Source organism: Rhopalosiphum padi, chromosome 2 (genome assembly GCF_020882245.1).
Source record: "Rhopalosiphum padi isolate XX-2018 chromosome 2, ASM2088224v1, whole genome shotgun sequence".
NCBI classification, from domain to species: Eukaryota; Metazoa; Arthropoda; class Insecta; order Hemiptera; family Aphididae; genus Rhopalosiphum; species Rhopalosiphum padi.
In genome coordinates, this window is record NC_083598.1 from 76,915,150 (window position 1) to 76,938,813 (window position 23,664).

General features: G+C 29.2%; 1 protein-coding gene across 1 annotated transcript in view; it reads right to left on the reverse strand.

Moving 5' to 3' along the window:
• Positions 1–18,334: 18,334 nt before the first annotated feature.
• The window catches only part of LOC132921753 (homeobox protein abdominal-A homolog), a 36,308-nt gene continuing 30,978 nt past the window's right edge, over positions 18,335–23,664 (reverse strand). The window contains exon 3 of the mRNA XM_060984946.1: positions 18,335–21,676. Coding sequence (XP_060840929.1) covers positions 21,216–21,676 — 461 coding nt within the window. The 3' untranslated portion in view covers positions 18,335–21,215. The remainder of the gene's footprint in view (positions 21,677–23,664) is intronic.

Sequence of the window (23,664 nt, forward strand, 5' to 3'; positions counted from 1 at the left end):
TGTGTATATAATTATATTTGACCTAACTACAAAGGCGGTGTCGTTAAGATATAGATTAATTCTTTCGAAATAATTTACATAATAAAAACAATTGATAAAAACGTAAATTTTTAATAACAACAATTTTTAATTCTTTATCAAATACATCTGCTATATACGTTTAAATTTGTTTTTTAGTATTTAATTATTTTGTAATAGTGTTGACCACAAGTCTTATTATTTGAGATATAGAATAGAATCATGTAAAATATAAATATAAGTACCTATGTATCAATAATAGGCGATATTAACATTAACATTTACCTTAATTATGCATGTTTGATTTAATAAATTAATTATATATGTACATTATACTCGTAGTTTAATTGTTGTACTAATATTACACATAAATATAATAACATACAGATTAGCATTATTAATAAAAATGAATAATAATATTATATACCTATTATTAATATTTACCTACCTTCTTAATTATTAATGTTTGATTTAAACAAATTAGTGTAATGTATGTCTACATTATAGTTGAATTGTTGTAGTTATTATTAGTAGTAGATTAGCATTAATAATAATTAATAATATAATCATTATATTAATTATTAAGAACCATGCATATATTAAAAAAATTAAATTAATGTAATTTAAAGTACTTTTTTGAAATAAAAATAATAATGTCCATCAAGTTCGGAAAATAACAATAATAATAATACCTATATAATTATGGTAAATGTATAAGTTATGTTCGCTCGTTGACTGCTGTTGACGGAATCGACGCAGAATAGTTAAACTATTGATCACGAAGAAAAACGTGGTTTACCTACATTTAAACAAGTCCGTGGTCCATGCGCATTTTACTTTATTGCTCGTATAAACGAGATTTTATACTACCAAAGAAAATCATACAACAATATAAACCAAACTTAAAACGACACTAAGACTGTCGTAAGACACTATACTATATAGCTAGTTTATCGTATAAGACAAAGTGTACAAATAAGTCGTATTTTATTATAATATATATGCTGTTTAATTTTACTCGTGTGGAATACATTTAATATAAAGAACACAATTATGTTGCGAACTCTGAAAAACAAAATATAAATAATCGTCGACCCATCGATCATATACTATTGTGTAGTAACGACTATACAAACGTAATATATATAGAACATAATATTATGCGTTTTATAAAATATTTTTATATATTATTAATGTTATAGCGTCAAGTATTTTCTGAATTATAAATTATATTATTTATTAATATACAAGCAATGTATTTGTAGTTTCATTGTGGTTGATATTATATTTTATATATCATACCAATAATTTGATGTACTAAATATAATATACTTTATACATATAAGTACCTAAAGTTTGATTTTTTTATAACGCACATTCCACACAAACTTGCACATGATTAATTAGAAACACCTAAAACTGTTGACTAGTCGTTATTTCTGGATTTTTATTTTCGAACCGGGTCGTAAATGACAAATGCACATGATTAACGGTTTCCCGCACACCATCCCCGCCAACCACGCGTTCGCATCAGTCCTATACACGTCGAGAACCATTAAAAAGAAAGAAAAAATTTAAAAAAAAAATCTAATCAGTCGTAAAAAAAATGAGAATAAAAAATCCCTACTCTCGGACCGGCGCGAGGTGCACGTACACACATTATATACGCGCGGATACGTGTAGTCGTCGTGTATTCAAAGGAGCTGGGTGCGTGCCACCAGAGTCGTTAAAAATCTCCGTTTTTATGGGCACCTGTAAATTATTATCCGCTATGATATCCCGACACACAACACGGCGATTTAACGAAATTTAATGTCTCGCGTACACGTAAATAAATCCATTTGAATATTTCGAGGTAAATCGTAAAAATGTCGAATGGCGGGGACCCGCCACGTATTACGTTGGTTCGAAAACGCTCGTTGAATTATGATGATGAACCACCGCGAGCCGCCGGTGAACTAAAATGTGCGACTATTTAAATCGATATATCCGTAGAATAATACGTAGAATACACATCACACTGGCGCACTAACCCGTGTATACTCCCAGTATACTAATATACTAATTTATAATATTCGATTAAGATTTTAGAGTAGCACTACTGTAAAATTGTTATTGAAACTTAATATTAATAGTATATAGGTAGTAACATTATTGTATTGTTGACATATCATTATAATAACTAATATAGCCTATAGGATAGTATTGACTGTAACTCATAATACTATGTACATTTAACATTAATATTTGTTATCATTTTCAATTTTCACACATAATATTACACTGTCACATAAAAATGATTTTACTCAAAAATTCCAGTTTATTATTTCTGTAGGTCAATGCGGTAAACGCATTGAGCAAAATTATATAAGCCATGACGTATTTCCTTAATAGTTTTAAGTACAATATTTTATTACAAGTGTGGTCTGTATAATATAAGCTTAGATAAAAAAAAATTATTATTTTAAACGACTAATGTGTTGTCTTAATCGTGTTTACTACCTTAATAATATTTAATTTATAAACTAAAGGTATAATATTATTTTAACCGGTAGCAGAAATTAAACAACTTTAAATACTACTGAGCCCCTATTTATATTATATATATATATATAGATATATATATATTATATCTAACCTACCTGAATGGTTCAAAATTGTATACACATAAGTCATAAATATATTAGTATTATATTATTAATAAAATGTCAACTTATAGATATAATAATATGTAAGCATCTGCTTCTATATAAGATAATATAAGCACAAATTATATTTTAAGAACGGCTTATTGTATAATATAGTAAATATAGTAATAAGTATTATTTCTAACAACTATAACTTGTGTAACACTATATAGACTATAGACTCTATAGCATACAACACAGACGACGAACAAACATGTATAGATTATAGACCATGTCAATGATGATCACTAATCCGTTTTTTTTAGGAAGGCACAAACTCGATATTATGTTATAAGTACCTTCATATTATATTATATTACCATTTAATTTAGAAACTCAAGATTTCGTTTAAGACCTCCAAGTGTATTAAATTCCAACACCTGGAATATCTGCAACAATATATTTTGTCGTGATAATACCATGTGCAAGGTAAAAAAAAAGAAGAGTAAATACCAAACTCTGAGAGTATATTATATAAGAATACGAGTAAAATTAAAATGGATATGAGAGGCAATAAACGCATTTAAGTATTTTGAAAATTGAGATAAAAGTTCAAAAAATATTTTTATTTTATTATTTTTTTAGTACCGCTTCGCCTGTGATAAAAATATGAATATACCTATGTAAAACTTTAAAGCATTTTATAATACAGATAATTTATATTTCAATACAATATTAGTCTAAATATAAGTATTTCCAAAAGTTAAAGTTGAAAAATGTAAATAGTGAATTACATAAATAATACTAGCTAACTATACATATTATTCAATTTAAGACATCTGTTATTTTATACGTATATAGTTACAATTTAAATATAATTTTTTATAATTACCTATTAAAAAAACAGAAATATAAATCATTATAGGCTGTGCATTTCAACAATACTTTGAAATGTGTATAAGGAACATAGCATACGTACACAAAATGTAAATAATTTCCAAAATTAATTTTTTTTTTCAGAAAATTTTTCGTTAATAATTCGCAAAAATCGTAATGAAACGGTGATTATTATCACTAAAAATACTAGCTGGTACAATATCGAACGCGTATAATAGGATTCAAATTTATTGTCTCGCGTTATTTGAATCAATCTGCTCCGTTATTTTATTTGAGTTTCGATCGTCAAACGTCGTCTTCTTACGATTTATTATCGTATAATACACAAGTGAAGATACATATAATAAATAATATATATATATTGGTAAACGGTCTTTTAAACTATGATTTTTTTTTTGGGATTCAAAAGCGCACCGTTGGGATTATTTTTTCCCACTTGGCATTTTGACTCGCCATCAGGCACGCCGCATTTACCACCCGTATACAATATACATTCCTTGACCGTCCCCTTGGACATATACCCCAACACCTACACTGCAGTCGATGCGGTTGCTTATCGTCGACTATGTAGCTGGTTACGGGTCGGATCGCGTTCAATGTCGATTCGTTAAGGTCCCGGGACGAATGAAACGCGAAAATAAATGTTCATGTGAATACAGAATACATTTAATTCAACTATTTTCAACGGTGCCATTTTGTCGGAACGTTTACCAAGCCATATTCCGTATTGTCCATGAGTGTAGTATAATATATATACATATACACAATATAATATATATACTTTGTAGTTTATGTTTTTGATGAACCTAAACTGATGTTCTGCCGGTATTGTACGTACATTATAGAAATTACACATATATACAGTGTACAATACGAGTTGTTTAATATTATGTAAATTTGCCTGAAACCAGTTTTCCTAACTCCGTCACTAAATAAACTATGCCCATACGCCTGTGTATAGTATAATAATTCGGTACAAGGGTCTTATAAATTAGAATACAAAAACTACGGGGTAACCCTTGGCAACAGCAGAGGGGAAGGTGCTGACTGTAAAGGCGTGTGTATATCGACGATGACAAAGACTTGCACGGTACTAAAAAAATTTCAGTTCGATTCAATGAATACAGCCGTTGCGTTATAAGTATTTACTGTTTAATAAACAAAAATATATTGAGTATACATTTTAACATATAAAATAATGATATAATTGAATCGTTAAAAACGCATAATTTTAAATGTATGTATACGATTACCATATACTTATCGTGAACAATATTATTTATAACTCAATTTATTACAAGTTTAAACAGTTCAAATAATTTGAATGGTGTTATTCACACTTAATACAAATGCATTTAATCGTTTCGGTTATGTACCAAAGATTTTTAAATTTATCAATAAATATAATAGTAAATTAGTCGCCCAGTGTATCACAATTAAATAAATGCTCTAAAGTCGCATTTATAATATAAAGCAAAGAAAAATTATGCGATTACAGAATCTCGTGAAATCATAAAACTGATTTGTATTTAACTATACTATCTGTTTATATATAATATATCTTATGTGTGACTAAGATAATAATATGTAGGTAGGTTTATATAGTGAAAATAAAATAACAAACATCACAGCTGCACATATAAAGAAACGGTTGCAAATTGCAATATAGGTTGGACCTTAGGTTATATTATATCGTGACAAATATTAGAAATCTTATATATACGATTTCAGATACAAAATAACGATAATGTGAATGTAATATTCACCCATACGATTAACCAAATTGTATGTGTATAGTAAACAAAGACTGTTTACAATTTTATATTACTTACGTCTTATGGTAATTTAAAATGTAATAGATTCATGAGACTTAAAAATTATGTAAGGGTTAATGTTATTTTAAAGATTCTTTCCACAAAATACTTAATGTAATAAGAATTTAAAATTTAAGTTTTTTAAACATATTTTTGTGGTTATCTTAATTACACACTAAACATATACATTAGATGAATCAATATATAAATAATATAACATCAAGAAAATACATTAAATTATGTGTAAGTATCATATAAATAAAAAATATAAATAAAATGAAAAAATTTAGATAACATATCATGATGATGTTTAAATAATTGACTATTTAACTATTTAAATAATTGTGCAATATGATATTTCCTTTTTCAATATTTTTACTATTAAAATACCATGTCATCAATTAATAAATAATATATATCATTAATATTAATTGAAAATTAAACTCACTAAGTATAGGATATATACATTTAAGAACATTCAAATACAATAGATATACAATAAAATACTGAAAATGTATAATCAAAATAAAATATAGCATATTTTAACACAACGATATGAGTGTATAAAATACTTCATATATAAAATGAAAACCATAAACATTTATAGTACCTAACTAAACTAACAACTATAACAACTGACTGTTAAAATAATTTCATTAGTTATTATATAACTAGAAAATGATTGAGACATCAAAGATTTTTATTTTATATGTCAAATATATTATTTTAGGTACCTTTATACATATTATAATTATTATTACACATCTCTTTTTGTTTAAAATATTGCATAAAAAACGTAGTAACTTAATTTAATTATATAGTTTTTTATTCCCTGTTCGATCAAAAGATCTTAAAATTATTATGTTTATTAGTTATACATAATTTTTTTTATGTTTTTTATATACATAATAAATATTATGGTTTAAGATCCGAGAGGAATCATAATATTTAAACGTTTGTAAAACATCTATAAAGTTTGAACAATTGGGGAGACTTCAATGAAAATATACAGTAGGTTCATTCGTAAAGACGGTTTGTCGCGTTCTCAACAATACTCGGGCTATAAAATATTATACGACAGCTCCAGGGAAGGTGTTTAGTGTGTATTTGATATATGTGAAAAAACAAGGGAAAACATATTATATTGCTCATATAATACATAATAGACTGATAGTATAGCATAAAGGTCTATTTCAGATTCAGATATAAACGACCACAATGGGGTGTTTAAAAATACATAATAAATTATTACAACACTGCGTTAACATGACATAATATAACTATAAAAGTATGTAGTTAATAAAAATAAAGCAAAAATATGCTAATTTTCAATATTTTTCCTAGTCGGAAATAGGGTTTACAAAATCACCGATACTTTATTTTATTGTACATTTGTGTGTACACAAAGGGTGACAAAATTGTTTTCATCGCATCCATTTAGACATACTTTATATTTTTCATAAACTGTGGCCATTGGCCTTGCAGTTAACGACATTATAGAATACCCGATACCGTATCTATACTGGCTATACTACCTACTTACCTACAAAATTTAATAAATCAGATTTTTATTTAAGGCGATAAATAATTCTTGAATAACCTGATACAAAAGTACTTAACTAATCCTGGAAATTGTACACACACGTGTCAGTCAAAACGTTTTGTTTTCCAATCAAACAATTTCAATTTTAAATTATATTGGAACAATAAAAAGCAAATACAAACTTGATTATTACATTATATTACTATTGTATTGATAAAAATTAAAAAACCATATGGTTTACAATCAATCATATTAATTGTAACTAATTTATTTTTGAGATGAAAAAATCATTGTATTTTTCGATAACTTGAACAAGATTATACTATTGCTCTTATTGATTGGTAAGAGTTTCATTAAATAACGTTATTAATGCTATAACCCTTTCAGATATAGTAACATAGTTTTCACTAATTAGAGTGATCCGTTATCCATATCCATAATACCATAATATTAAACTCTATATTATATAATCCTATAGTATCCTACAATGCTAATAGATTTAATTAGAAATAACTAAAAGTGATATAAATATGCGAATCATCCGACATTATTAGAACAGTAACCTATTTAAAAAAAAACAAATTTTATATTTCTCATTGACTGTGGAATCCTTTTACATAAAATACATTACACTTTGATAATTATAAATTTAATAAACCGATTTGGATTTTAATAATTGTATACAACTCCTGTATACTGAGCAGCCGTCATACTATTCAACCAAATTACTCAGCTACAGTTAATGTATTAATTTAAAAGGATGCCAAACCCTCGTTAGTTATCTCCATCTTATATAAACGTACAAGTGTACATGTATGAGATAGCGAATTAGCGTTCAGCAGAACCATTTCTGTGTTGTTAGTTTTAATATTATAGTGTGTTATCAAGCTATTTAAGCTTATCATTAATTATTATCTAAGACATAGCATAGTAGTCTTTGTTTTCTTACTTCATGTGAGTTACAACTAAATTAAATATAACAATAATTGTAATTCATTTTTAAAAAGCTTAAAAGTATTCATTAATTGTTTTAAAATTTAAATATTAATAAAAATTTTGAATAATTTTCTTAAATTTAACTTTTAAATATATAATAATATCAAAAGAAAGGTAGATACCTACACAAAATTGGTTCTTCTAAACGCAAATTTTTATATTGTATACAGGTCCAAGCGTCCATTCCAATCCGGCTTTAACTCCTCCAGATTTTTCCTAAACACGTTAACACATCTTTGGCTGGACGTAAGTAATAAAAATATGAGACTACGATATGTACATTGTATGTGCATATTATAATAATATATATTGTGATAGTATAAGACTATTTAAATGCAATATAATATGTAGATGAGACGGGCTAGCGTAATACAAATATCTATTATGTATTAGTAAATTTCTAATGAGATTTTTGAATTTGGACCAGTCAGCATCACTTGTACAAACCCGAAATGTCCATAATAAATATAAAAATACAAGATGCAAAATGGAAAAAAAAATACAACCAAAGCAGTTTGTAAACGTTAAAGCCATAGCCCGACCTCAAACGGGCGCCGCGACTGACGGCGGTGTGTAAGTAAACGAAAGCGCATTTTTGAAATATATACGAAACAAAAAAACAAAAAAATGTATAATATATATAGTTATAACAATATCATTATTATTATATTACGTGTCGGAATAATTACGCGCGTAATATTTTCGTCGGCGGGCGCATTAATTTTTTTTTTTACGAGCCAAACCGGCTGTAAACGTGATAAATGTCGTCGTAAAGTACGAAATGCACACGGCGGTGGTTTAAAGCGGATCCTGGTCGCAATGGTCAGCGAACGGCTGCTATATACACGCATGATGGCAATAATCACGAGAATAATAATATAATAATCACGAAGATGACGATGATAAAGATGATGATAATAATGATAATCCTAACGGCACAAAACAACGACAATGATGTGGATAAAAAAGCACATAATTTTAATAAAAATAACGTTTATTATGTCGACGGCGGATGTCATCGTAGCAGAGGAGAAAATAAAATATAATGTCGTGCGTATGTCCACAACTGCATTTACTGCGCGGTCATAAACACGGGTATAGATACATCGGTTTGTAAAAGTATACACGATGAATATAGTTTTTTATTTTCCAAAAATCAAATTAATGATTTAGTTCAACCCTTTAGTGGAAACAGAGGACATACATTTGGGTAACAGAGTGTACAAAACTGAACAGTAAATAAAATACACGACTAGATTACCACTAATGGTATTAACGATCGCAATTCTTTTTCACAAAAGTCGCGATCAACAATTTATACAATTATTCTATGCCTGAATACCTGACTAGTTCGAAACAAAACCATATTTCATACGCATAAATATCGTCACACAACACATCACTATGTATTTCCTGATTATCTTTACGTAGCGAGAAATTAATTTACGATCATCAACTTAATAAGATCACAATATTATAAATTGCTCGGAACGAATGTTTATAACTCAGACCGTTTTCTAAACTGCATTATAAACTTAAACAATTTCGTATACAAAAATGTAAAACTCTAATAATTTTGTTACGAAATGACTGTTTCCTAAGTTTTATACAAAGATTACGATGTTATACAAAATATTTTATTAGTCTAAATTATTTGTACAAGAAACAACATTTTCTATTATTTACTCAGTATCTACATCCAACAACTATAAAATATTACAACTGTATTTATAACTAAAAATAAACTAATGTCGTGCATGAAGATCATAATTATTTTTACAAGATTAGCAAAACAAAGTATTATCAATTTTAATACGAAAACTTCTTATTTTGTACAGTTCCTACTTACTATAATTTACTCGTATATATGTGTAGGCTTATAGTAACTTACCAATGTTAAGACTATATCATAATATTTAATTTGTATCCAATTTATATATTTTATTATAGAATAAATCAACATTATATAAAATTTAAATATCCAAATAAATTAGTAAATTCTAGAAGAACTGACACACACACTATATTATATTATATTTTTGGTATATGCAGATTCGTTATTATTATCCATCAAATCTTAAACTAAATACAGTAAAAAGTTTTAAAAATGTGAACTTACCTCATCATGTTCATCTTCACATAATTTCCAATCGAATGCAATATTTGTAAATGAAACTTCTAAAATGTATATTTTTTATCTAAAAAATAAAAAACATGCATAACCTAATAATAATGTATACAAAAAATACAACCAATAAACATAATTATATAATAAAATATAATTATTTGATAATTATTAAAATTAATAAAATATAATTATTTGATAATTATTAAAATTAATAAAATAACTACTTTTTTAATATAATATTATACTAAAACTTATAAATAATATATACCTGCAAACAAATTACATTTAGTTAGATAATAATTATAAAATATAAACCAGATACCTAAAATCTGTGTAGATTTTTAAATAATGTGTAACTTTGTGTAGGTATGAAGATGAAATTTAATTAAGGTTTTTATTTTGTTTAGTATTCCTTATCTGGTTTTTATAAGAAAATTAAATATTTAAATGTAATACACTTGAAAAACAACTTATTTTTACAACCAAAGTAAAGCATTTTTGTTTAATTGATAATTAAAAAAAAAATTTAGATTAGACATACAATATAATATCTTAAAATTGTAACCATTAATCATTGATATTTATTTAATTAATAAACGTACCTAACGTCATAATAATAATATTATGTTATATCTATTACATAAAAATTAATAATCTAGCCGTTGTATTGATTGTAGTTTGTTCAGTAACTAATTAACAGAACTGTAGATTTAACGCATTAAAAAGACTGTTAAATATTACTATAAAGTATAAAATAAATGTGGAAAAATATGCACTATAATTTATATTATAGTACCAAAGTATTGAAAAATGTATATTGTGTATATTTTGTATGTATGTTATTTATAATTTATATTAGGTATTACTTTATTTAAAATCTTTAATTTAATTTATCTTAAAATAATATTCTAATTATCAACGAAATTAAGGACCACCAATAATAAAGTACCATGTAAGAATAAAAAAAAACTTCTTAATTAAGAGAAGTAACGACTACTATGGAATACGTATGTCTGTATGAGTACTGTCAGTCATCCATCATTTGCGCATCGCCTAATTTATTGCCCGTGTTGAACATTAAAATATCGTATATCGTTTGAGTATCAACATAATATTACATATTCAAAAAATTTTAATACTAAATTCTAGATGAACTTGCAAGTTTAATATATGTTATAATCCACACATTTTAAATGATAGTCATAATATTATTATACATACACATAAGTCAATAAATATATGTATACATATATTATATGAGTTGGTACAATATTTGAAAATTTAATAATACAAGCGTTAAATTCAAGCTTTTGATTAACTGTATCAATTATATCGCTTAATAAGCAGATACGCAAATTATGATGATTCGACACGAAGTAAACGATAGCAATGCATTAACGGTACGCTCAACCGTCTTACAAAATAGGTCAAATTTAACAATAGTGATGTGCAAACGATGTACGGCAGTACCTAGGTACTATATAATGAGGTACTTCTTACTTTAATTATCATCGAGTTGTCGTCGATGTTATAGTTAACACTTCGAATCGGACGAGTCGGCTATATTGATTTTCGTTTAGAGCACAGAGAGGGTTAGTGAAAACTTTAAAACATGTACAGTGCGGTGCGTGATGGCGATCCGGGCGACGGGTCTGCTTTGACTTTCGATAAAGAACGCGGAAAAAACGTGTACACGCACGCGCCGCCCCTCAAAAACGTTTGAAACTATATGATCGTTATGATGAAAATAGAAACAATATTAAAATGTGTAACGCGATGACGAGACGTTAAGACGGTAGAAAAACAACTACTCATTTCACAAGCAACAGTTCTAACAATTTGTAATATTTTTCCTTTTTTGATTTCGCGGTATGAACCGTTAAACTGCGGTTAAACTGCACTAACGTAACCATAGAAAACCAAAGAGCTACCTAATCTACTGCATAGTTAGTAAAAGTACTGCCTCAGTGGCTACACTGACTACTAAACCAAGTCTAAATTTCCATAAAACTATTCGGAAAAACATATTTTTCAATTTTTGTATAATTTATTTATATTATGTAAACGACGAAATTATATAATTAGAATTATAGAATATTGGTTTTCTGTGAAAATGGTCGCGTAAGTTTTGTGTTCCGTTTTTAGAGATGATTCCGAGAAGTTATTATAAATCAAAACTAACAGTAAATTATTTCATCGTTTCTTCGAAAATATTTGAAATTCACGAAACGTTATTGATAATAAAATTATTGTTTACTATTTTTGACATAACCACATAGTATTAATATAACGGATTCAATTTAAATTTAAATTAAGTTTTATTTAATCTCTGGTAATATTGTATTTTATTTGTAGTAATATACAGCTCCTACGTGACCTGAAATAGAAAATATTAAACAAGATCACCTGTTTTTATTATTTATTTTTAGGTATACAAAATATGGTTTTATAACATATTATTTTCATTTTTTTTTTTTTTTATTGATGTTTCGTTAATAATTAATAACTACAACTATTAATTTACATTAACTATTTAGTATTTACCTACATACGTGCTGTTAGATTTACACAACCAAAACTGCACCACTAAAAATGTTTAAACTATAAACGAAGTGATGAATGAATTGTTATAGTTGTACATACGTAAAAATTAAATTCCGAACAATGTTTTAAATCAATTAACATTGCTATTTATCATTAAATTACATAATATCGTTTAAAGTTAAATTTCATCAAATGTTTATAAAAAATAATTCAGTGTATAAAATTTTTAGATTTTTTAGTTGCAGTATGAACTGTGTACAGATGCAAAATATTGTATTACATTTTAAACTTTATTTAAATTCTATAAACATTCATTGCTCCGTTCAAAATCTTAAATTAAGGAAAAACAGGAAATTGTGCGCAAAATAGTTTTAACAAAATCGGTTTTGCTTTTAGGTTGTAATTTTAAAATTAATGATCATTAAAAATAACTGTAAATAAACTTTGAATTATTTGTAAAAATATTTTGAGTCTATCTGTGTTGTATAAGCATTTGATTTGATATTTTCAAGTCGTGAAAATATAATACAAGGTTACTCATAGTTTGTTATTTTATCAATTTTAGCAACAATTACATTTACTCTATTTAAAGTCCCTCTCGTAAATATTTCATAGTGGCACTACTGGCACTAAATAATCTTAAAAATGTACAAAAACAATTATTTTTTATAATCATTTGTAGTTCAAATTTCGACAAAATTACGTATAATAATTAATAACTCATTGTTAACAAAATAGTAAACTTTATGATACTAGTTGGTAATTATAGATTAGTTATGATTAAAAGATTTGAAAATTATATGAAAAGTTTTAAAAATAAATAGGTTAACTAACTTTGTATAAATATTTCACGACAAAGGTCAATGATAAATTAAATAAAAATATTTAAAAATTTAAAAGTATTGTATTATTTAAGTCACTTCACAAGGCACCTTTACTGCAGTAGTGCAGTGTTATATAGAAGAATAAAATATTTTATATTTCAATGGATTACTGTAGTATGATAGAAATCGATTTATCTTCGGACGATAAGTTGCGTCTCGTAAATTTCTTTTAACAAACTGTGTACGGATGATAACAATATATGGAATATAAATATGTGCCCTAAGACTTAAATACTCGTAAATAAGGGCACTTTAAACGTTACTTATTATAGCTACTAACTATAATTTATATAAACCATACAAATAGCGTCCTGAGTAAAAAATATTGTTCTGTATCAGTCAATATTTATTATAATAATAATTTATTGCAATCATCTTTATACTGTACATTTAAAGAATGTTTTTACTCATGCGTATAAAATATTTATTCCCTTTTGTCCAAATAAATAACGGAAATGATTTACTTTTTTTTCATAAAATATAAATAAATATCTAAATTATATTTGATACTTCAATATATTTACAACACATCCAATATAATTTCAAGTATACTTGATAAGATATTTCAAGTTTATAAAATATTATTTAAATAGTAGAAAAATATAAGCATGTTCAAACGTAAAAAAAATTAGTATGTATAGTTATAGTATAATATAAATACAATTTTATACTTCTTGCCAAAATAAATTTTTAGTTATAGGTTTGTAAGTGCTCGTATCGATGTCACATGATATTTCCCAATGAGTTTCAGATTTATCACCCATGATCGTTTAAGATTATTCGGAAAATTGGGGGATGACATATGAGAAGTTAAAGGGGTAATGTTATCGAATAATATAATCATTTGGTATCTTTTGTGATATGGAATTGAAATATAAGATTTTTTAAATATATATTTATTTTTATTGATGTACCGAGTAGATATGTATTTATTTGAACGTCTGCATTAATATTTTAGTATATAAACATATTGTACGTGATATCGAATACGGCGTTCTGCTTTTTTATATATGTACTACTCGGTTATTCGAGTACCAATAGCATTTGCAATTTAATTGATATTATTTTACAAAAATCGTGCCCGAGTTACCCGGGAGTAATATTTTAGTCAACGTTACACTAAACAGTAAAAAAAAAAACAAAATTTTGCGATAAAAATGTATGTCCAAATGGTTTATCATTGGTGTGCAATATTGGTGATGTACTGCACCCGCATAGGTGTGCATAATATATTAACCGCATACCCATATCACAATATACCTAGTACCTACGTACCGTACGGATCTGTGCAGAAAGCAGTCTGTCGACAACATTGTCGGTCACAAAAAGTTCGTCCACGATAAACATCCAAAATCCGGTAAACGTACATTTATCCGGCGGTCAGCGTCATTTGTCTTACAATAATATTATGCCATTGTTTCATATTATGCGCTTATTTTTATTATTTTATTCCCCGGCCATCGTCGTTTGTGTACCACACATACATAATGTTTTATACTTTTCGTTTTTACTCGCGCACACGACGACGACGACCATTTGGAAACCGATGTCTGGAACATTTTCCCGGGGAATACGATCAATTCGGAATGATAAAATTACGTTTTACCGCCCCGGGGTCCGCAGGTTATGTGCACATTTCGCAGGGCGTAACCGTTTTCCATAAAAGTTTAGCCACCCGCCGCCCACGCGTATATACATACAGCCGCCGCCACTACTACACACGCTATACACACTATTGATCGTCGCCGACGTTTTTCCCTCGCACGCCGCCCCGACCCCATCGTACGCCGATATATACGTACCTCACCTACCCGGATTCTGTGTAAGCACCGGCTGACGACCCCTCCTCGATATTCTCCCGTAATTTTATATCGCACACACGCACAAGACGCGAACGTATACCATGTACAAGGTTTTTATATGGATTTTACCCCGCTGGGCTAAAAAGAGGGCTACCGCCGGTCGGCGTTTTTCCTTAACGCGTTTCGTATCCGAAAATCGAACACGGCGTCGCGAAGAATGTAAAACGGCGTGCAACTACGTCCGTTGTATAATATGTCGCCCGCGCAAGTATATACGAAGAATTAGCGTGCCGGCGTGTGCGGAAACGAAACGACTTTTACGGCATTTTATTTGTTTTACACCAATAATGTGGGTATTAATAATAATATTATCGTCGGTACACGCGGTGGCGGTTCTTACGGTTTATTATAAACCTACGCACGCCAAATGCTCGTATATATTCGAGCATTACACGACGACGAAGACGACGGTTTGTGTGTACACACGACAGCGTAAAGTATATTGGGTACTACGTCGGTATAAAAAGAAAAAAAAACACAAAACTTTAACGTGATATCGCGTGATTTACTCAGTATTATACGAGACGCACAAACACACACACACACACTGGCACGCTGCTATATAGGACAAAAAAGCGTCTAAACCTATAGCGTGTATATTATATAAACGTATATACTTGTAGGCACCTATGTATAAAAAATATATACCACGAAGAACCTTCTCCTCGAATATATGAAACTATATATATATACGCCAATCACACCAAGCACATGGTCACACGCGTATGTGTATATCGGTACACGTTGTTTCGCTACACGAACGACGACAATGTCTGCAGTATACCATATACCGTCGTTATCACGTATGTAAATGATGATATTAACAAAATTCCCCGAAATGAGTATCCACGAACCCGGAAAGTTATTACGAAGATAACGTAGCCAGATGTCGGCGTGAGCTAAGTAAAAAAAAAATCTACAAAACTCTTCGATTATAGCTCGCAGTGATTCCTAGAATTCGTGAAGAACCTGTGTAGATCCGGGGGCAAATAATATTCAGAAGCCCGCGTTAACGTTCATTCAAACAGTCTGTGCGTGATAACTACCCGACAATTTTATAGCTGATAAAAAAATATTGTTTACTACAGGTAATATGTGGTATATAATACATCAAATTCAACTGTTAAACTATAAGATCGTCATAATAAATATTATAATTTATATTATTTAATATAGATGTATTTTAAAATTTTCACAAGTCCAACATTTTTTTGTTAAAAAGTAATTCAAAATGTTGATGATAATATTGTAAAAATATAATTATTATTTATTTTAAACACAATTTTTGTGGACCCTAAAATCCATTTTTCAAACATAGCTATGTTGACTTATTATTTAGAACAGATCATTTCTACGACCGACAAAACGGAAACGGTATCTTTAAACTCCCCGCTGCACTGTTCACTACGACAGACCATAACGCTATGACATTTCACAGATTGTGGAAATGTATTGGTTTATAATCGCCAACCGGGTCGTCAATCGAGTCGTGTATTTCGTGGAATGCCAACAGAAACATGGAAATCGCAGAGGCGCAGTCAAACATTTCGAATCGCGATTATCTACAGTGAGAGTAGGTTGTAGCAAACTAGTTTTTGACGTTTAACACGTTCAGTGATTATACAATATTTTAAAAATATTTTCATACCATAGTTGCAAGGAAAATAGATTTCTATTAAGACACAGAAACCAATAAAATATTTTAATCTCGAATTATTTCATTAAATATTTTTTTAAGCGTACAATGTTTTATTAAAATACATTCATAGATAATACAATTATTATTTTAATAATACGTATATGGATAATAAAAATATAGTGCAATTCGTTAATAATCATCGAAAAATTAAATTGTCAAGAGTTTTAACAAACCCTAAGATTTCGAAAAACGGGATTATAATATTTTATTCAAGTTTAACTCCGTGACCTCATTTTCACATTGAAATTAAAATACGTTTTAAACATACACACAATTATATAAGTACTTGTTCTTGTACGGAACTTAACTCGTTTGATAAAGAACACAATTTACCGCTACAAATACATGGGGTAAAAATTATAAATACTTAATAAGTCCGCCGACTTGGTTTTCATTTAGCACTATAAGATTTGTTATATATAGTAATATTTGTTATTGTAATTTTTTTTATACTACGCGATGTTTAAAACATTGTGTTCTTGCCTTAATATGCTGAAACGACGTAAACCTACAGCTTTATAGATATCTATAACTAACCGTTAATTTGTGTTGAATCTTAAATAACATATAACTTATAAGTTATAAGTATGCAACATTTATAAATACCTACTAACGCGCGTCATGTACCTATGGAGACACGCATATACAACACAACTCTGTGCTTATGTCGGAATATGAATATTTACTGCACGAGCCAAGACCATTTTTTACGAACACGCTCTTATAATATACTCAAGAACAACACACAAGGTACCTCTATTATTTAAGTAGGTTTAATAACGCACTACAATATAATATTACACAAGCGTTTTTTAATTTAATGTTTATGTAAAATATAATATAATATTGTTTATTGCGGCGCCACAAAGTATTTTTTTCTAAGAGTTCTGATACTTCAAGAATGAACGTAGACTATTAAGTATTATTGGTAGGTGGTACTTCCTATTAAACACGACAAAAATATTTCTTCTCCATGTAGCTCGTAGGTATACTATGAAAAAAAATTTAAAAAAATAAATGCTACTACTATTTAATTAAATCCAATCCAGTATCGAATCCGTCTGATTTCAATTTAATGAATAATTTGTTGTTTTCCAGGACGTGCTTTTTGAACAAACGCAGCGATGGCGCGCGTAGCGTACTTACTGCAATGAAATCGTTTTCATAAAAATGTTCAAGATTTGTCCAAATTATCGATAAAATAAAATATAATAATATAATAAAATCATCGTTAAAATAGATGAATTTCAAAAAATATACGTATTATATTGCACTGAATTTAAGCTTGTTTAATTGTCAAAAAATAAAAATAAATTGTACACTTGAAAAACAAAACATTATTATTGTTTAAAACTAACATTTCATTACAAAAAAAAAATGAACAATAGCCTACAGTGTTGCACTACTCTTATATATGTATTTACAGATTAAGTACATCCATTAAAATAATTTATGCTATATATGCGTGTATTATAATATATATATACGCATATGTAAACGTATTTATATATTATCGTAAACACACTACGCTAAAAACTGCATACACTAGACAGAGAAAAAAAGTCAACGTATCATTATTATATATAAGTAATAAATATAGTTAAAAAATATTAGTCTTAGCAGATCGACTTTTCACACATTATATTATAATTTATAATATATATAAATATATTCATTAATGCTATTTACGTATTTGTCTTTCGTTTTAATAACTTTCACTTAGCTTTACGGTTTAAATTGGTGTAAAACAACAAAATATATTATTTTTTAACAATAATGACGATATAAGAATATTAATATCATATTTCCATGTATTAAATCTGACAACAAAATGGTTTTGCTGAAATTATTTTTTTTAAATTATTATAGGAATTCTATGTCGTTTCGATAAACTTTTGACATTCGAATAGTACAATTTAAAAAACCTACCCTGAATCTATAATTACGTATATATGTGGATATAAACAAAAATCATTTCCAATGTATGTCTCAGATGGCCTTAAAAATATAATATGCATAAACGCTTATTAGGTACCTATATATTATGTTAAATTACAATATTTTAATACGTATATAATTTTTAAAATTATTCAATCAATCTAAATAATAGTCTAAACGCTCGCGATAAACATCTTAATATCTATATAGAAGCTGTTTACAAATTTTGAATTTTGGATAGGCCTAAAATATATGTTTTAGATTGTCGGAATTACGACCGATTTATATATAGGCGTAATAAAAAAAAATATATATAGAGATATATCATACAAATGAAAACAAAACAAAATAATAATAATAATAATATTAATAATAAAAATAAAAAAAAACTTCAGTATACAAAAAAATAATTAAATATATATTAATTGAATAGTTTATTATTATGTTTAATCGTAAGAAAAATTGTAAAAATAAATTAATATTAATAAAGCATTAATCTATATATATTTACATAAAAGTCGGGGGAAAATACTTTACTCGGTAAACATCAGGATGTATTTGGTCATTTTCTTTTATGTATTTATCTCGTTAAATAAAACCTACACGACGAGTATAAACAAACAAATTATATTATAATATATTACGCTTAATGATAGAAGTAAAGAAACAATATTTATCTAGGAATATGAACATAAAAAGAACCAGCTAAACGATATTACCGTGGTAAATGTAATAAAAACTAAAAAAAAAAAAAATAAAAAAATATTGATCACAACATACGAGGAAAGAAAATGATAAAATAAAAACGTAATAGATTTGAACGAAAACGTCAGTGAAAAAAACGTATACAAACTTGAACCAGAAGAAATCGGCGAAAACGTAACTCCGCCGTTCGGAAACTTAAACGAAACAAAAATGATATGGAACAGGAAAAAATAAAAAGGAAAGTCGTACACGGTTTACGCGCCTGAATTAAACATAACAAACAAACATAAATTAATAAAAAAATCGTATCGTTACAAACGAAACAATATCGTATCATGTATAATATAATATTATTATAATAATAATACTTGCGAAGTAGGAACAACGTCGGCCGCCGTTTGAAAATACCTCGGAATAATGTATCTAAAAAACGGACCCCGGCATGATATCCGCGAGTCCCGAACGAAGTATACCTGTACCCGTCGTTGCACCACGCGACCTTTACACACCGGGTGCGGACGAAAAAAATGAGAACAATCTTCTCCACCGCCATTGTCGTGACAACTGTACAAATGTATTTAATGTGGAGGAGAGTGTAGGAATGAAAACCCCATGCGTTATTAGGGGTACAGTATAGGTACAGGTAAAAACACTGAGAAATCGACAGACAGCCAATTAAATAATATTGTGGCGGTCCGACCAGCGATTCCGCACAGGTTTCCGGATACCGGATACAAGGGTTTTTACGTATATTTACGAACGGAATTTTTATACTTTTATGGGCGCGAAATGCGTATATATAATATAAATAATATTATCAAAATATATATCAAACAATAATATGAGTCGTAAGACGAAGAATTAAGACGAAAAAAAAAATAAGTAATAAACATCATATTATAATATTATCATTATAGTTTATAGTTTATAGAAGAATACATAAAGAGGCGATCCCCGCGCTGATCAAACAACGGCCGCAATATTGATTATTAATATTATACTAACAATAATAATTGCGGAGTCGTAGACCTTCGCGGTGACCGAGGGAAGCGATTTTTATTCTCTCGGACAGTCAATATTTTTCTCAAATATTTATAGTACTAGTAAAAAACGGACAGAGAAATGTAGGCCTACGAATGTGAAAATCGCGTCGTTTCTCGTGCCGAAACATTTATCGAGAAAAATACTTTCTTGACAAAACGTTTTTTATATTATATTAGTAAAATATTTTTTTTCCGTTTTTTTTCTTTTTCTAGTCCTTAATGCTAATATTATAATTAGTTATTATTTAAATTAACTGTCTATATGAATGTAATATATAATATGTATAAATATTATGTAAGAATAGTTTGTATATATATATATATAAAGAGAATAAATATATTATATATATTTATAAATTATTTACGTATTTTTCGAATCGAAAGAGAAATTCTATACAACGTTATTATCAAAACAATAACAATAATAATCATGCGACATGTAATTATAATTTATCATTATTATTATTATTACTCTATTACTGTGCGCGAAACGTCGTCGCTGGCTAGCCCGCGGCGTTTACGTTTTGGCTTTGAGCATGTCGGCGGATCCTTTGTCCAGACCGCCCATCTGCAGCTTGTGCTGCTGCTGATCGTGAGACATCTGATGGTGCGACATTTGCTGCTGCTGCTGCTGTTGCTGTTGCTGCTGCTGCTGTTGCTGTTGTTGCTGTTGGTGCATACCGCCGCCACCGCCTACTACGTCCATTTTCGTGTGATCCTGCTTTTTGGCCTGTTCGTCCCGTTCCCGGCGGGCCTGCTCGTTGATCTCCTTGACAGCCCGCAACTCCTTCTTGAGTTTCATCCGCCTGTTCTGGAACCAAATCTTGATCTGTCGCTCGGTCAGGCACAAGGCGTGCGCGATCTCGATCCTCCGCCTCCGGGTCAAATAGTGATTGAAATGGAATTCCTTTTCCAGCTCCAGCGTCTGGAATCTGGTGTATGTCTGCCGACCGCGACGACGCGGGCATCCGTTCGGACCTGTGGACAAAAAAAAATCAAACAGACGCTCGTTAAAGGTTCTTCAAAAAAGTTGTAATGGGCTTATACATTATATAGAACAATATCAACTCCTGGACTACGGTACCGTCTCGGGCAATCCTTCTAGGATATTGAATAGAAAGTGGTGCAAAAGCTTAAATCTTAACTGACCCATCTCATACGTAGGGAATATAATTTAGACTAATTAATTAATAAATAAAGTGTCGCCATCGGGTTGTCGCTTTTTTTCGTATACATCATTTCATATATCACATTATAACTGCACTAGTGGTTACTGAATAAGAAGTTGTTAACAATACAGTGCGACTGATTGCGAGTTCAAATACATGCGCGACAATAGTCGGTATACACGGTGTGCGTGGAATTCGAACGTAGAAGTTTTAAGTCCTCATGATACATCATTCTGTATAAATAACATACGAAAACACTATAACATAAGCTGACTATCGAGGCAATAGGTTAGGTTAGATACACCATCATCAATTTTTACCGGGAACAGTGTAAAAATCTATCATCATTATTACGCCCAAATATATACACACATTTTACAAAATACACGCGAATATATCGGGTTTGAATACCAGACGATCGCTGGTTTTTCGTATAACAATATTACGCACGGTTAATCTACAGACTTCAAAAAATAAACATGAAAAATACTTGTTAAAAATATAGAGGTATAGAAAGATTTGTTCACGATAATATAATTATACATAATTCGTAACCTTAGACTCTAAGGCTTAGAGTATACTCTATGTTCGTAACTATATAGGTTCTTTCCGGAGAAACGGAAAAACAATATTGATAAAAAGTCGAAAAAGGTTATAAATTGTTACTTTGTTTAATGCGTTGTTTAGGCTAATTACTCTGATACGTGTATAATTGTACAATACGAGTAGGTATTATGTATTTATGTATAATATACTATGTTTTCATTTATTTATATGGATATTTTTTTATATGGCTTATGCATTTTACTCGGCAAACGAAATGCCTATTGACTATTATTATACACCAAGTTATATAAAATCCCTATAATACATCTGTCAGCCGCAGTACCCTTATATAGAAGCGTATGTGAATCAGCAGGAAGTTTACAGTGCAACAATTAATAAACAAACGATAGTCGTACAATAACACACAGCCGTTCGTTACAGCCTAACCTATTTATACATATATTTATTAGCTATTGTTTCACGGTAGAAATAAAAAGACACATTAAGTGCACATGGTCGGAAATCGTGCTCCGACGTCGTCGTAGGTGGTCGAATGGAGACGAGATCGATATGGACCAGAAGAACTTCATTGCCGTCAAGGTTGCGATAAATCGTTTAGACCCCTATATTAGTTTGGGGCCCGAAGGGGTAGTAAAAAAAGTTGAACGCGAAGGGTTCGATCGATTTCGGGCGTCTGTATGATTTTTGGGGAAACAACAGAGAAGTTTATCGTAGAACTGCCGTTTATTATAGGGATTAAAACTCAAAAAGTCGACTTTGGGTAATAAGAAGTTGCACGCGCGTTGCACAAGTCGCACAGGATTAGATGACAAAAGGATAGTGGCGTACTGCGAATGGCGATCGATCGAAAACGGTGCAACAGACACCGGCATAGCAGAGCTCATCTAACCCCTTTGGCGTGGATGAGAGCGAAAGGGTTCATGTACGTATCCATTACATTTCGTAAAATAACGTTAACTATGCACATATAATACAGAGAGACTGACCCGTTCCTAAATGCACTTGTACGTTTCATAAATACGATTTACCAACATTACGATATTATACATGATATAAATAGGTACGAGCGTTATTTAAGACATTCACTGTGTTATATTTTAATATTGTATACGCGTGTTGAGGAATTCGCGAAAGGTGTGCAACGGCGGCAATAATATTAAAATACACCGACACTGTGTCCCTGCACCGCCGCCGCGGATGGCCGTGCCGGGAATTCACCGCGCGCTCTTT